We start from the raw sequence: 12,996 nt of genomic DNA on the forward strand, positions 1-12,996 counted from the left end.
GCCCCTAACTGGGGGAGGAGTGCCCCTTCCCCACCCACCCATCGCTCCAGCTCTCTGGGGCCTGTGAGCTGATCCAGGTGGGGTGGCAGTGGGCTTTGAGGAGCCCCACCCAGTCCGACCCTCCCGTGGGACCTGGCCCTCCTGGCCGCACCCTCAGCCAGGACAGAGCCAGTGAGGGGAAGGAGGACAGTGCAGGAACCGCGTGGTGATGGTGGCTCAGATCCGGGGGAGAGCGGGAAGAAGTGGCCCCTGAGTGATCACTTGAGTGCTTGCCTTCACACTTGTTAGTCTGGGGGCCTAAGTATTTGTGTGTATCTGTGTGTACATGCACCAGGGAGTGTGTGAACCTGGCCCCCCAGAAAGAAAACAGAGGTCTCTGACTTGGCAGTGGGGCGGATGGTGGCCCAAGTGGCATCTCAGCTGTTAGGAAGGGCGCCTGTGAGGTGGAGAGGAGGTGAGTGGGCTGGAATCCACTCCATCAGTGATGATGGGAGAGGCAGGGGTGTGGACAGGGTAACCCCAGAGGCACTAGTGACCTTGGGCGCTCTGGGGCTCTCTTAGCCTCAGGCTCTCTTTGGCTTGGCTGACACCCCAGATAGCCCCCACCTAGGTTCTAGATTCCCACCATGCCCAGCAGTCCCCCTGACCTGGCCAGAACGCCATACGTTGGCCTGGGAGTCCGGAGACTTGGCTCACGCCCTGCCTCTGCTGGTTCCTGACTATGTGACCTTGGACAGGTGACTTCTGCTTCTGAGCCTCAGTTTCCTTATCTGCAAAATGGGAGTGGCTGTCATGCTTCCCCTCCCCATCCTCCATGGGTAGGTGTAAGCATAAACAGGTGTTCTCTCAGCCCCCTGGCAAGATGTCCTGTTTTTTAAAAAAAGTACTTATTTGGGTGCACCGGGTCTTAGTTGCAGGACACGGGATCTTTAATTGGGGCATGCAGGATTTAGCTCCCTGACCAGGAATCGAATCCAGGCCCCCTGCGTTAGGAGCGCAGTATTAGCCACTGGATCACCAGGGAAGTCCATGATGTCTATGCGGGACATCACTATTCCCCGTTCTCCTCGCTGAGTCGAGGATTTGCTCGCCCCTCCCCCACGGGGTACGGCCACCCAGCTGCACACAATGAGCGGGAGTGCGATGCTCCAGCCCCTCCGATGGAAACTAATTTTTACACGACATGAATAAATCCTGCAGGCAAATTGCAGTGCTGTCCTGATGCTCTGGGCTCGTGTGATTATAATGAGGTTCTAGGGACAGACGGTGGGAGGGAGGGGGCTGAGCACTGGCTTTGTCTCTGCCCAGATCCTCTGCCTGCCAGGCACGCCCCGGGCGCTGCGTCTGGAGCCCCACACTCGCCCAGGCCTCCTGAGACCTGGGCCCAGCGAGAGGCTGGTGCTCAGGGAGTGGGCTGGGCCCCGGGTTGCCACTGTGACTCCATCCTTCTGCTTGGATGACAGCCACTTTCTCGCTGGCCTCCCTGCTGCCTCTCCTCTGCCTAACAACCCATTCTCCCCACAGGGGCTGGAGTGAGCTTTTAAAAACACAAATCAGATCATGTCACCTCTCTGCTTAAAACACTCCAAGGCTTCCATCACTCTCAGAACAAAGCCCCGGCTCCCCCTGGGAGCCTCCAGCCCACAACACCTGGCTGCCCTCCAGGCTGGAACAGGAGCTCAGAGAGGGCTGAGGCTGGGCCATCTTCTTAACTGCCGGGCCCAGCCCTGGCACAGTTCTTGGGACTCAGCAGACGCTTGGTAAACACTCTGGAGTGAATGAGCGAGCCTCGGTGTCGCAAGGCGCCACGGTGTCAGTTGCTCAGGAGAAGCCCAGGTTTTCCTGGCAACATGAATGGGATGCCTGTGTCCACCGTGATGTGTCACTGCTCTGACAGGAGCAACTTGGACCTGCGTGTATCTCACGGGTAAAGCCAGACCAAAGCAGAGAGAACAACTTCAGGGACAAACTAAACACTCACCTACAGAGACTCCTTTCTCTTGCTTTTCCTGCATTCTTTCTCCAGGCTTTGCCCCATCCCCACTCCACTCCCCTCCCCAACCACACACACACACACCCTTCTCTCTCCGCATCTTGAGGGCCCGGTCGTGCCTCCCCAGGGTGTGGAGGGCCACAGCAGATGTCTGTCCCCTTTCTGACCCTCGGCATTGTCCCCCTAGACTGTGAGGCGTTGCTGCCGCCGCCGCCGCCAGCCCCCATGGCCTACATACCCGGTGGAGGTGCCCCAGCCTCGGGGGCGGCCCCCGTCGGCTCCCAGTACTGCGTGTGCAAGGTGGAGCTGTCGGTCAGTGGCCAGAACCTGCTGGACCGGGATGTCACCTCCAAGTCCGACCCCTTCTGTGTCCTCTTCACAGAGACGGATGGCAGGTGGATGGAGGTGAGGCCCGTTGGTGTGCAGATGCCCTGGGTGATGGGCAACGTCGCTGGGGAGCGCTCCCCCTGCCTCCCTGGGGTCAGGCCCTTGGAAGTACTTGGAGTGGGAGCTGGGGATTACCTGGAAAATTGTTATTCTGAAATGTTTATAATATTAGTTAAAATATTTATATTTGTGTTTATTATAATTCATTGGTGATGGACAGGGAAGCCTGGCATGCTACAGTCCATGGGGTTGCAGAGTTGGACACGGCTGAGCAACTGAACTGAATAATTTGTAGATTTAGGTTTACATAATTTTATATTTAGTGTTTATTATATTTTAAGTTACTGTTGTTGTTTAGTCACTCAATGGTGTCCAACTCTTTGCGACTCCATGGACTGTAGCCCGCCAGGCTCCTCTGTCCATGGGGTTTCCCAGGCAAGAATATTGGAATGGGTTGTCATTTTCTTCTCCAGGAGATCCTTCCAACCCAAGGATCTAACTCGTGTCTCCTGCATTGTTAGGTGGGTTCTTTACCACTGAGCCACCAGGGAAGCCCTTCAGTTACTATAATACTATAATAGTTACTATAATGGTTAAAAGAGAGTTTTGCAAAATGCTTGCTTCCATTTTTAAAATAACTTTCCCCGCTTATTCCTCAATGAGCACAGTCAGTGAGGAGCAAAGAGAGAAACAGGGAACTCTGTTAGGCTTTGGTCCCAGAGCTGAGCCAAGACCCAGCTCTGTTACTCCCTGCTGTGTGGTTTTGGGCAAGTGGCTATCCCTCTCTAAGCCTGTCTCCTCATCTGTGAAATTCTCTTTTTTATGCCTACCTTCCAAGAGCCTCAGAGCTGAGGATGCTGATGGTACCACAGCCAAGGATTTCTGAGCTAGAAGACTTTGGCCTGTGGACTGGGGAAAGATGTAGCTTAAGGAAGGATACTGGGAAATCCAAACCATTAACACTTTCAAGGTTTAAAAATGGCTTTGTTTCCTATTCCAAAAGGGATCTGTATGCATTGTAGTAAACTGAGACAATCCAGAAAATCAAAGTGGTTGGGAACTCACCTGTCAGGGAGAACCAGCTGTGAATGGTTTGGTATCCAGCCTTCCAAATAATTTTACATGCATGTAAACTTTCCAATTTTGGTTGGTTCCATATTTATGTCTCTTAATTTTCATAGTTATTTAACGAGGCCTCAGTGGGTGTTCCCCAGAACATACAGTGGTTTACAAAGAGTTTCCATAGATGTTGGCTCCTTCTTAGGATGCCAAGGAAATGGGCTTGTTGACCCATTTTACAGAGGGGAAAATGGGGCCCACAGTGGGGAGGGGCTGACCTGTCTCACCCAGCACACTGGTGATGCAGCCAAAAGTGAGAGGTGGGATGTGGGGTCAGCCAAGGACTGCTGGGAGAAGCCTGAGTCCTATCTGCCAGATTTCCGGAACTCCCGCCCCACCCCTCAGGGGGTGATGTCTACCCCCTCCTCCCCCAGGCACCCACCTCCATTCACTCCTCCACCCTCCTCTACAATCTCTCTCCCTCCCAGGCCAGCCACCCTGGCCAAAAATAGCCCGGGGCCAAGACCTCTTCCATCCCTGCTGCTCTCTGGCCCTTGGAAATGGAATGAGTGGGAGGAAAAATCAACACAGCCCAGGCCCCAAAATAGACGGTCACCCACTCCATGGTTTGGGGCCTCAGTGCAGAGAAGCCAGGAGGCGGGGTTCCTGTCCCAGCCCCACCAGTGGCCCCCAGTGTACGGCCCTGTCCTTCCCCAGGCCTCAGTTTCCACTCTAAATGGGGGGTGGGGGCCGCTCAGTTCCCAGTTTTGACATCCCAGGGTTCCGTGAAGGTACAAACATCTGCCTCCATGGGAGACAGGGAACCCCGACCTCACCTCCCCCTAAGTACCCCTCCTCCTTCTGTTTCTTCTCTTGGCTTCATGTAAAACATGGTTTGAAGAAAGGGTTCTCCACAAATAAAAAGGAAGCAAAGTCACAGACACTCGAATCCTTTCATTTTACAGAAGTGGAAACTGAGGTTCCGATGGGAAATGAGATTCCCTCTGTCACTTAACCTTGGCAGGGACAGGGTCTGAACTCTTATCCTAGAACCTGGGCATGGAGCCAGGGCCAGTGTGTTAGAAGCGTGAAGGCTGGAGTCAGGACTGGGTTCAGATCCTGGCCATGCCCTCTAGCTGTTCAGCCTTGGGTAGGTCACTTAACCTCTCTGTGCTTCAGTGTTCTCCTATGTGATCTGGGAGTAATGATTGCTTCAGCCATGCGGATAACTGCCCTGAGTGTCTGGCATGGAGATGGGTGTTCCATGAATAAACACCATGATTTCCTGTAGCCCAGGAACAGGTTAACAGGGCTTTCTTAGTGGCTCAGTGGTCAAGAAGCTACCGGCTAATGCAGATTTGATCCCTGGGCTTGGAAGATCCTCTGGCAAAGGAAATGGCAAAACTCCTGTATTCTTGCCTGGGAAATCCCATGGACAGAGGAGCCTGGCAGGCTACAATCTGTGGGGTCACGAATGACACCACTTAATGACTAAATGCCAAAGAAGTGGTGAACTGGCTACCCGACTCTGACTCCTGTTCCCTGCTCCTTTGCCAGTACGACAGGACAGAAACTGCAATCAACAACCTCAACCCCGCTTTCTCCAAGAAGTTCGTGCTTGACTACCACTTTGAGGAGGTGCAGAAGCTCAAGTTTGCCCTGTTTGACCAGGACAAGTCAAGCATGCAGCTGGAGGAGCATGATTTCCTGGGCCAGTTCTCCTGCAGCCTGGGCACGGTGAGCCGGGCGCCCCCCCAGGAGGATGGGGTCAGTGGGGTCGCCTGGCTCCCAGGATGGAGCACCTCCTAGGGAGTCTCCTGCTGCTGCATTCCCTGGTCCCACTTTCCCCACCTGCCGCTGGAGGTGGCAACGCAAATGCAGACAGCCTTGGGGGCCCGCAGGTACCAAAAGGGGGAAGGAGCCAGGTAGGCTTGGGGCTGGGCTGAAGCGCTCTCATCCCAAGACACTGAGCATAGTGGCAAAGAGGGGTGTGGGCCCCTGTGGCCAGAGCTTCTGAGTGATAGAAGCAGGCAGGTGTGGTCTTGACTTCCTGGGGTAGGAGCATTTGACCAGCCACGGAAGACACCCTTGGTCGTCCCACTTCCGCAGCTGGCTCACTGTGCAACTCTGGGCAACTTCCTTTCCTTCTTTGGGCTACACTTCCCCCTCCGGCTCACTCTCTGGTGTGCTTGGAAATTACAGGGCTAAGACTTCCTGATACAGGTTCCAATCAGTGTTAACAGTTCTGGGCTCTAGGGCAAGCCCCACGGCCTTTTGAGCCTCCTGTTTTACTTGGGAACAGTGATGACTGCTCTGCTCAGCTATTGGGATAGTAGGTGAATAAAATGGGAATGGCTCCAAGAGGTTCTTGTGGAGACTGAAACACCCGGGCCTTCCAGGAAATGATGTTCAATGAAAAAAGCAAGGGCCCGGCAGTGGCCTAAGAAGTGAGGTTGTGTCTGGCAGGGTCCCCACCATGTGTCTACACCCTTAAAAGGAGCAGAGAGCTGAAGGACCAGTGGGCGGAGCAGGAACCGACAGGGGTGGGGAAACCTGCACAGGGCCTGACCCCAGCGGAAGCCCGCTGCCCCTGGTCTGGAGGGAGGGGCAGTGCAGGAAGTGGTATTGCCAGAGGCCAGGGGAGAGCTGTCGCCACCATGGAGAGGCCCCAGGACTGCAACTGAGGCCGATGATGAGCAGCAAAGCTTCATCCTAGCCTTTCTCCCCTCCTGCTAGACCCCCACTGGGGGGAGGAGTGAACCCCCACAATTTAGAAGACAGGGGAGCCAGGTGAGGTAGTCCGCAGTGGCACAGAGAAGGCTGAGCGTGGAACTGGTGGGGACAAAAAGCTAGCACAGAGACAGTAAGAACGTGCTCACATCAGCACAAAGAAGTACGAGCATTTCCCCTGAGAAACAGAGAACCATGGTGGCACACGGAGGGGGTGAGACTCGGGGGTACAGAGGCAGGTGGGAGGGGGACTTCACAGTGTGATCCACTTGTCCTCCCCATATTGCACTGATCCTTGAATCCTGTGTTAACGTCTTCATTATTCAAACCATTGAAAACACACGAAGGAGTCAGGATTTGATCCTCTCCATCAGGGATCACACCCAGAGGGAGGTGGGGGTCTCTGGATAACTCTGGGGGAGGTGGTTACTGGCCAGCCTCCAGAATGTGAGCCTTCCAGGAGCCTTTTCCTGGGGGCTTGCAGGTCCCCAGGGATCGGACTGCCTGAATTCCAACCCAGCTGTGAGACCTCGGACAAGTGTCTCAACCTCTCTGGGCCTCAGTCGCCTCAGCTGCCCAGTGGAGCTAGCAGTGGTGGCGGTCTGTCTCCCACGGAGGGGATCCCACAGGGGGAGGTTTTAACCTGCTCCTGGCATGGCGTGTTGTGCTGCGAGCAGTGCCTGTTGAGTGTTTTTCTAGCACCTTTCCCTCCTCTCTCCCTCCAGATTGTCTCCAGCAAGAAGATCACTCGGCCTCTGCTGCTGATGAATGACAAGCCTGCGGGGAAGGGCTTGATTACGGTACCAGCCCCCGTCCCGCTCTCTAAAGGCACCCTCCGCCACCACCTTCCCCACCTCCAACCCGCGCTGCCCATTGCCCTCCCCCATCAATGGGCCGCTTCACTGGCAGATAATAACCAGCTTTGTTTGGAGTAAAAAGGCCCAACTTACAACTTAGCAACAGGTCTCTTAGCAACGGGCTCCTGGCTCCATATATGATGCGTCGGAGCTGCCAAGCTGGGGGGTGAGGAGGACTGCCAGGGGTCCCCACGGCGTCTTCCCGGGCTGGGGCGCTCCTACCCCTCCCTGCATCCCCTCCTGGCCCCTGCTGTCCTCCCTTGGGGGTTTTTCAGGAGGTTTCAGGAGCTCCTTGCCCCTCTTAGCTTGGCTCATGGCTGCAATGCGCAATGATTCCTCTGATACGCAAAGATTCAGTGATGCGCAATGATCCCTACGCTGCAGAGTGATTCTTGCGATGCGCAGGCCCTTTGAGCGGATGAGCTCTTTGGTCCTCAGACTCTGGGAAAGTAGAGTCTGCTTCTACAGATGAGGGAACAGAAGCCCGGACAAAAAGTGCCCTGGGGCGGTTCAGCCAGTGAGCTGCTCTCCTGGCTTGTCCCCCTTCAGAGCCTGTGACGCCAGGGAAACTGGCCGTGCTGGGAGGAGGAGGAGGGCTGTACCTGTGTTTCTTCACTCATGCAGCATTAGTTGCCTGCTCTGGAACATTTCTGGCTCCCCACTGCCTGTGGAGCCGTGCGTTCCGGGCTGGGAGGGACCCAGCAATCTCAGCTGTTTTTTTTACCCCATTCATGGCCATGGGCCTGAGTTCAGGCATACTGAATTCTAAGCACAAAGTGAAAGTGTTGGTGGCTTAGTCATGTCCGACTCTTTGCAACCCCATGAATTGTAGAGCCCGCTAGGCTCCTCTGTCCGTGGGATTCCTGGAGTGGGTAGCCGTTTCTTTACCCAGGGAATCTTCCCTGCCCCTCTCCCTCCCAACTGGGGATCGAATCTGGGTCTCCCAGACTGCAGGCAGATTCTTTACGGTGTGAGCCACCAGGGAGCACTTACCCCGGGCTCTTATCCATTGTTCTGCCACCTTGAGTGTCCCCTCCCAGCCTCCTCCCACCTCTTGGGGTGCAAAACCTCCCCATTTAAGTGCTTCCACTGGTCAGCTGTCCTCCACATGGAAGCCAGCCCAGAAGGACCAGCATTTCCAGCAGCTCCCCTCCAGACCTCGGTACCCACCTCTTTTGAAATAGGGGTAATGATAGGGCCTACCCTACAGGGTTGTTGAGCAAGGTCTCAGCTAGAGGGGAGGCAGGAGAGAGGGGCCTCCGGCCTGGCCTCTGTCCCTGGTTCTCAGAGTCAAATAGCTCGTTCAGCAGGTAGGGCTATCCTAGAGATGTGGGAGGAGAGGGAGTCCTAGCCGAGAGAGCAGTGAGGGGATGAGGAAGCCTGGCAGGCTGTTCCCCTACCCAGAACCTCTCCCCAGGGCTCTAGACCATCCCTGTGTCTGATCCACGCTTTGTCTCCCCCACCATCTCATTCCTATCTTGAGCCACATTGGGATTACTTTCTGATTCTCAGATCCAGATGAGTTATTTAGCCCCATTTTCCCGAAGATGGAAACTGATATTTTAGGAAGACAAGAGGCTTATGCCAAGTCACATGGTACTGCTTTTCCTCTCCCCGCCCCGCCCCACCCCGGAGAATTGACTGCTAGGGCATCCCATGTCCACCCTGCCTGAAAGGAGGTCAGAGGAGGGAGTCTTAGAAATAGGCCTCGACCCCCAACTTTCCTCTGGCCTTGCAGATTGCTGCTCAGGAGCTGTCAGATAACCGGGTCATCACACTGAGCCTGGCGGGCAGGAAGCTGGACAAGAAGGTGAGACAGGCAGGGGAGGGGGTTTGCCATCAAGAGGCACCAACCCTCCCCAGCTCTGGGGTTGTATGGCCTGGGACTTCCGGCCACCACCTTTCTTGCCCCTCCAGGGACAAGTCCATCACACACGGCCCTGCAGGCCATTCCAAATTAAGACTGCTTCACCATTGAGGTAGTGAGTTTTTTTTTATCACTTAGAGGTATTCAGGATGTGGCTGGAAGCCTACTCATTGGGGGTCCCCATCTCTCTAAATGCTTGGATCCCACCTAATGCATCCATAGCCCCCTGATTCCCTGACCTCACCCCTTCCACATTCCCTGCCTTCATTTTGTTTTAGTCAAATCAGCCTCTTCACTGTCTGGGATTAAACCAGGTACCCTCCTGCCTCAGGACCTTTGCACTTGCTGTCCCTTCTGCCTGGGATGCTTTTCCCCCTGAATTTTTTCATGACTGGCCCCTCCCTCACTTTCATCAGGCCTCTGCTTATAATGTCACCTTCTAATTAAGCCTTCCCTAAAGGACCGTGCAGTGGTCCCTAACCTTCTGCCCCCCTCCTCCTTTACTTGTCTCCTTATCACTAATTCCTGCCTAGTGTATATTATTGTTATTTGTGTGTGTGTGTGGTTGCGCTGGCACTTTGTTGCTGCTTTCTCTAATGGCGCTGAGCTGGGGCTGCTCTCTAGCTGTGGTGCTGGGCTTTTCTTGTTGAGGAGCACAGGCTCTAGGTGTGTTGGCTTCAGTAGTTGCGGTGTGCAGCCTTAAGTTGCTCCATGGAATCTTTCCCAATCAGGGATCAAATTTGTGTCCCCTGCCTTGGCAGGCGGATTCTTATCCATTGGACCACCAGGGAAGTCCCAATGTATATTATTTACTCATTTGTTTTACGTCTCCCCCCTCTTGAATGTCGCCTGTTATAGTGTCCACATTTTCTTAAATGGAGTTTTAAAGAACTCTTCTGCTAGGATAATTTGCTTTTATTTTTTCAGAACCCCACTAAAATAAATTAAAATCCCATTTTGCTGGTTACCTCCCCCTGCCCTGAACATTCTCTCTCTGACATCCTGCCCTACCTGAGATGCTGGAATTGTAACTTCTACAGGCTCCAGGCCTCTGGCTCTCTGAGCACAAGCTCTGGTCACCCCAGGATGGGGCGATTTCTCCTGGGGATGCTGCTTGGTTCCAGGAGGTTGCTACTGCCCGGGTCTCTGCTGAGCCCTGCAGAGGCTGAGGGGGTGGGGCCAGCAGCTCCCGCTCCCGATGCTGGGGGGTGGGGTGGGGTGGGGAGACAGCTGGGCCACGCCCCCACCCCATCTGAATCCGGCGGTTACGCCTCCCTCACCCACATCCTCCCGCTTCCTCCAGGATCTCTTCGGGAAGTCGGACCCATTTCTCGAGTTTTATAAACCAGGAGATGACGGCAAGTGGATGCTGGTCCATAGGACTGAGGTGGGTGTGTGGGGCACCAGGGGTCTCTGAGCCAGTGGGCCTGCAGTCTGGCCACCCTGACAGCTCGGGATGGGACCAGGCAGGCACATCCTACAGTGCCCAGGAAAAACCCTGATGGCCCCTAAAGACTTGCTCCTTCCTCATCACGGGGGTGCTCACGTCCATGCCCAGAAGTGTGACTGTGGGTCTCTCCGCCTTGCCCTCCCCCTGTCCCATTGGGTTGGCCCGATCCCAGAGCACTGCCACCCCTGGGTCCCAGCTCACCCCTACCTCCTCACTGTCCTGCAGGTGATCAAGTACACGCTGGACCCCGTGTGGAAGCCGTTCACTGTGCCCTTGGTGTCCCTGTGCGATGGAGACATGGAGAAGCCCATCCAGGTGTGTGAGGGGGGCTGAGGGAACCCTGCTGCCCACCCTGCCAGCTCTGGCCTCCTGGTCACCTGAGGCTTCCTGGGGATGCCTTGGCAAAGCTCTTTCTTATTAAGATGGAAAAAGAACCCATGGTGGGGAGGGGCAAGTGACCTAAGTCCTTGTCCCAGGTCTGCCTGACGCTCTGACTGATCTGGGCAGGGCCCTCATCTCGGTGAACCTCTTGTTTAAAATGGGAACAGAGTGACTGCCCTGTTCTTCCTGGAGGGCTGTGTGCTGCTCGCTAAGCTAATGAATGCAGAATCACCTTGGAAACAACCAAGTGTTGTCGCTGTGATGAAGATGGTGATTACTAGTCTCTAAAAGCCCTCAGTCCTTGGGGCCGGGTCTGAGAGCAGACAGGGCGGGGTAAGGCAGCAAGGCCATGTAGGGACCCTCAGACAGGGCACCAGGAAACTGGGTTCTGGTCCTGCCTCTCCGGCTGCCACTGTAAGACTTTGGGCCAGTGCTTCCCACTTAGAGCCTCTGTTTACCCATCAGTACAATGGGTACAGTAATTCCTGCCCTCCTTCTAGGAGTGTCATGGCAGCTAAGTTAGCATATCAAGCTGGGACTTTTTGTGCCCATCTCAGGAAAAGAAGTACAAGTCTAGGGAGGACTCCAGGCCATGGCCCATGAGGCCAAGTGGGCCACAACCCAAGAGTAGCAGCCCAGTGTCAGGTGTGTGGGGTGTGCAGCTTCCTGCACCAGAGGGAGGAGTCTCCATTACTGGAGTGGACACCCTTTCTCCTCTTCCCAGCAATCATGGAAGGCTTCCTGTAGGAGGCAGTTCCGGAGCTACAGTCATCACCCCAAGCCAGGTAGTCAGATCTAGAGAGGGAGAGGGAGGCACCACCCCCCCAAAAAAAGACATGGGGTTTGCTCAGGAAACTGAGAGGAGCTGTGAGTGCCTGCTGTGGGCAGCTCTGGAGTGACCTCGCTGGATCCACCGCAGGTTATGTGCTATGACTACGACAACGACGGGGGCCACGACTTCATCGGTGAGTTCCAGACCTCGGTGTCACAGATGTGTGAGGCTCGTGACGGTGTCCCGGTAAGATGTGCACAAGGGCATGACCCCAAGACCTCCACAGGGGACGGGGAAGGGGCAGGAGTTTTTGAATCAGGGGCAGGCGGGGGCTCAGATCCCACCTCTCTGCCTTATAACCTTGAGCAAGATAGTCACTCTCTGAGACTCAGTTTCCCCATCTGTCAAGCGGAGGCAAAAGAGTAGAGTGGGAATTACATGAGATTATACAGGTGAAGTGCATAGTGAGCCCTCAGGAGCTATCCATTTGACTCCAGGCATGAGCTGGAGCCCATGGGTGGCAGGAACCAGTTCTGGGAGGCATGAGCCCAGGGTGGCAGGAACCAGTTCTGGGAGGGCTTCCTGGAGGAGGTGTGCTAACCCTTGGTCAATGCTGTAGAATAGGTTCTGGGGCCCAGGGGAGGGTCAGTCCCTGCAGAAGCCCCAAGCTGAGCTCTTTCTCTTTGTGTGTTGCACAGCGGGAGTTTGAGTGTATCAACCCCAAGAAGCAAAAGAAGAAGAAGAACTATAAAAACTCAGGCGTCATTATCCTGCGTTCCTGCAAGGTGAGTCAGCCTGGGTGGGCGTGGTGCAGGGGCAAGGTTTGGGGTCACACAGAGAGATATCACTGCAGAAGAGAGAGAGCACTAGGTGTGGAGCCAGCAAGTGAAGTGAAGGGAAATTTGCTCTGTCGTGTCCAACTCACGATATGCAACCTCATGAACTATACAGTCCATGGAATTCTCTAGGCTAGAATACTGGAGTGGGTAGCCTTTCCCTTCTCCAGGAGATCTTCCCAACCCAGGAATTGAACCCAGATCTCCCCCATTGCAGGCGGATTCTTTACCAGATGAGCCACAAGGGAAGCCCAAACATACTGGAGTGGGTGGGTAGTGGAGCCAGCAAGGCCTGGGTTCAAATCCTGGTTCTGCCAGTTCTGTCCTGGCTCTGAGACCTTTTGAGCTTAACCTCTCTAAGCCTCAGTCTGCTCATCTGTGGAATGGAAATGTTAACATGATTAAGCATATGAAGTCTCATATCCTGTTCCTGTGCCGAGGTCAAGGAGGGCATGAGATGACCTTCCAGGGTCTCCTGGTTGGAGGGTAACTGTTGTTGTTTAGTTGCTCGGTTGTGTCCAACTCTTTACCACCTCATGAACTGTAGTCCTCTGTTCATGGGATTCTCCCAGCAAGAATACTGGAGTGGGTTGCCACTTCCTCCTCCAGGGGATTTTCCCAACCCAGGGATAGAACCAGCGTCTCCTGCACTGGCAGGGGTATT

The 12,996-nt window shown here is 54.9% G+C and overlaps 1 protein-coding gene across 2 annotated transcripts in view; it reads left to right on the forward strand.

Annotated features, from left to right (window-relative positions):
* CPNE2 (copine 2) overlaps positions 1–12,996 on the forward strand; it is a 52,641-nt gene that overhangs the window by 18,601 nt on the left and 21,044 nt on the right. For both annotated transcript variants that reach the window (XM_060397961.1, XM_027977866.2), the window contains exons 2-9: positions 2,181–2,398; positions 4,997–5,176; positions 6,895–6,969; positions 8,765–8,836; positions 10,197–10,280; positions 10,569–10,658; positions 11,644–11,742; positions 12,195–12,281. In XM_060397961.1, coding sequence (XP_060253944.1) covers positions 2,219–2,398; positions 4,997–5,176; positions 6,895–6,969; positions 8,765–8,836; positions 10,197–10,280; positions 10,569–10,658; positions 11,644–11,742; positions 12,195–12,281 — 867 coding nt within the window. In that variant the 5' untranslated portion in view covers positions 2,181–2,218. The remainder of the gene's footprint in view (positions 1–2,180; positions 2,399–4,996; positions 5,177–6,894; positions 6,970–8,764; positions 8,837–10,196; positions 10,281–10,568; positions 10,659–11,643; positions 11,743–12,194; positions 12,282–12,996) is intronic.

The sequence above is a fragment of the Ovis aries genome, chromosome 14 (assembly GCF_016772045.2).
Source record: "Ovis aries strain OAR_USU_Benz2616 breed Rambouillet chromosome 14, ARS-UI_Ramb_v3.0, whole genome shotgun sequence".
Taxonomy (NCBI): Eukaryota; Metazoa; Chordata; class Mammalia; order Artiodactyla; family Bovidae; genus Ovis; species Ovis aries.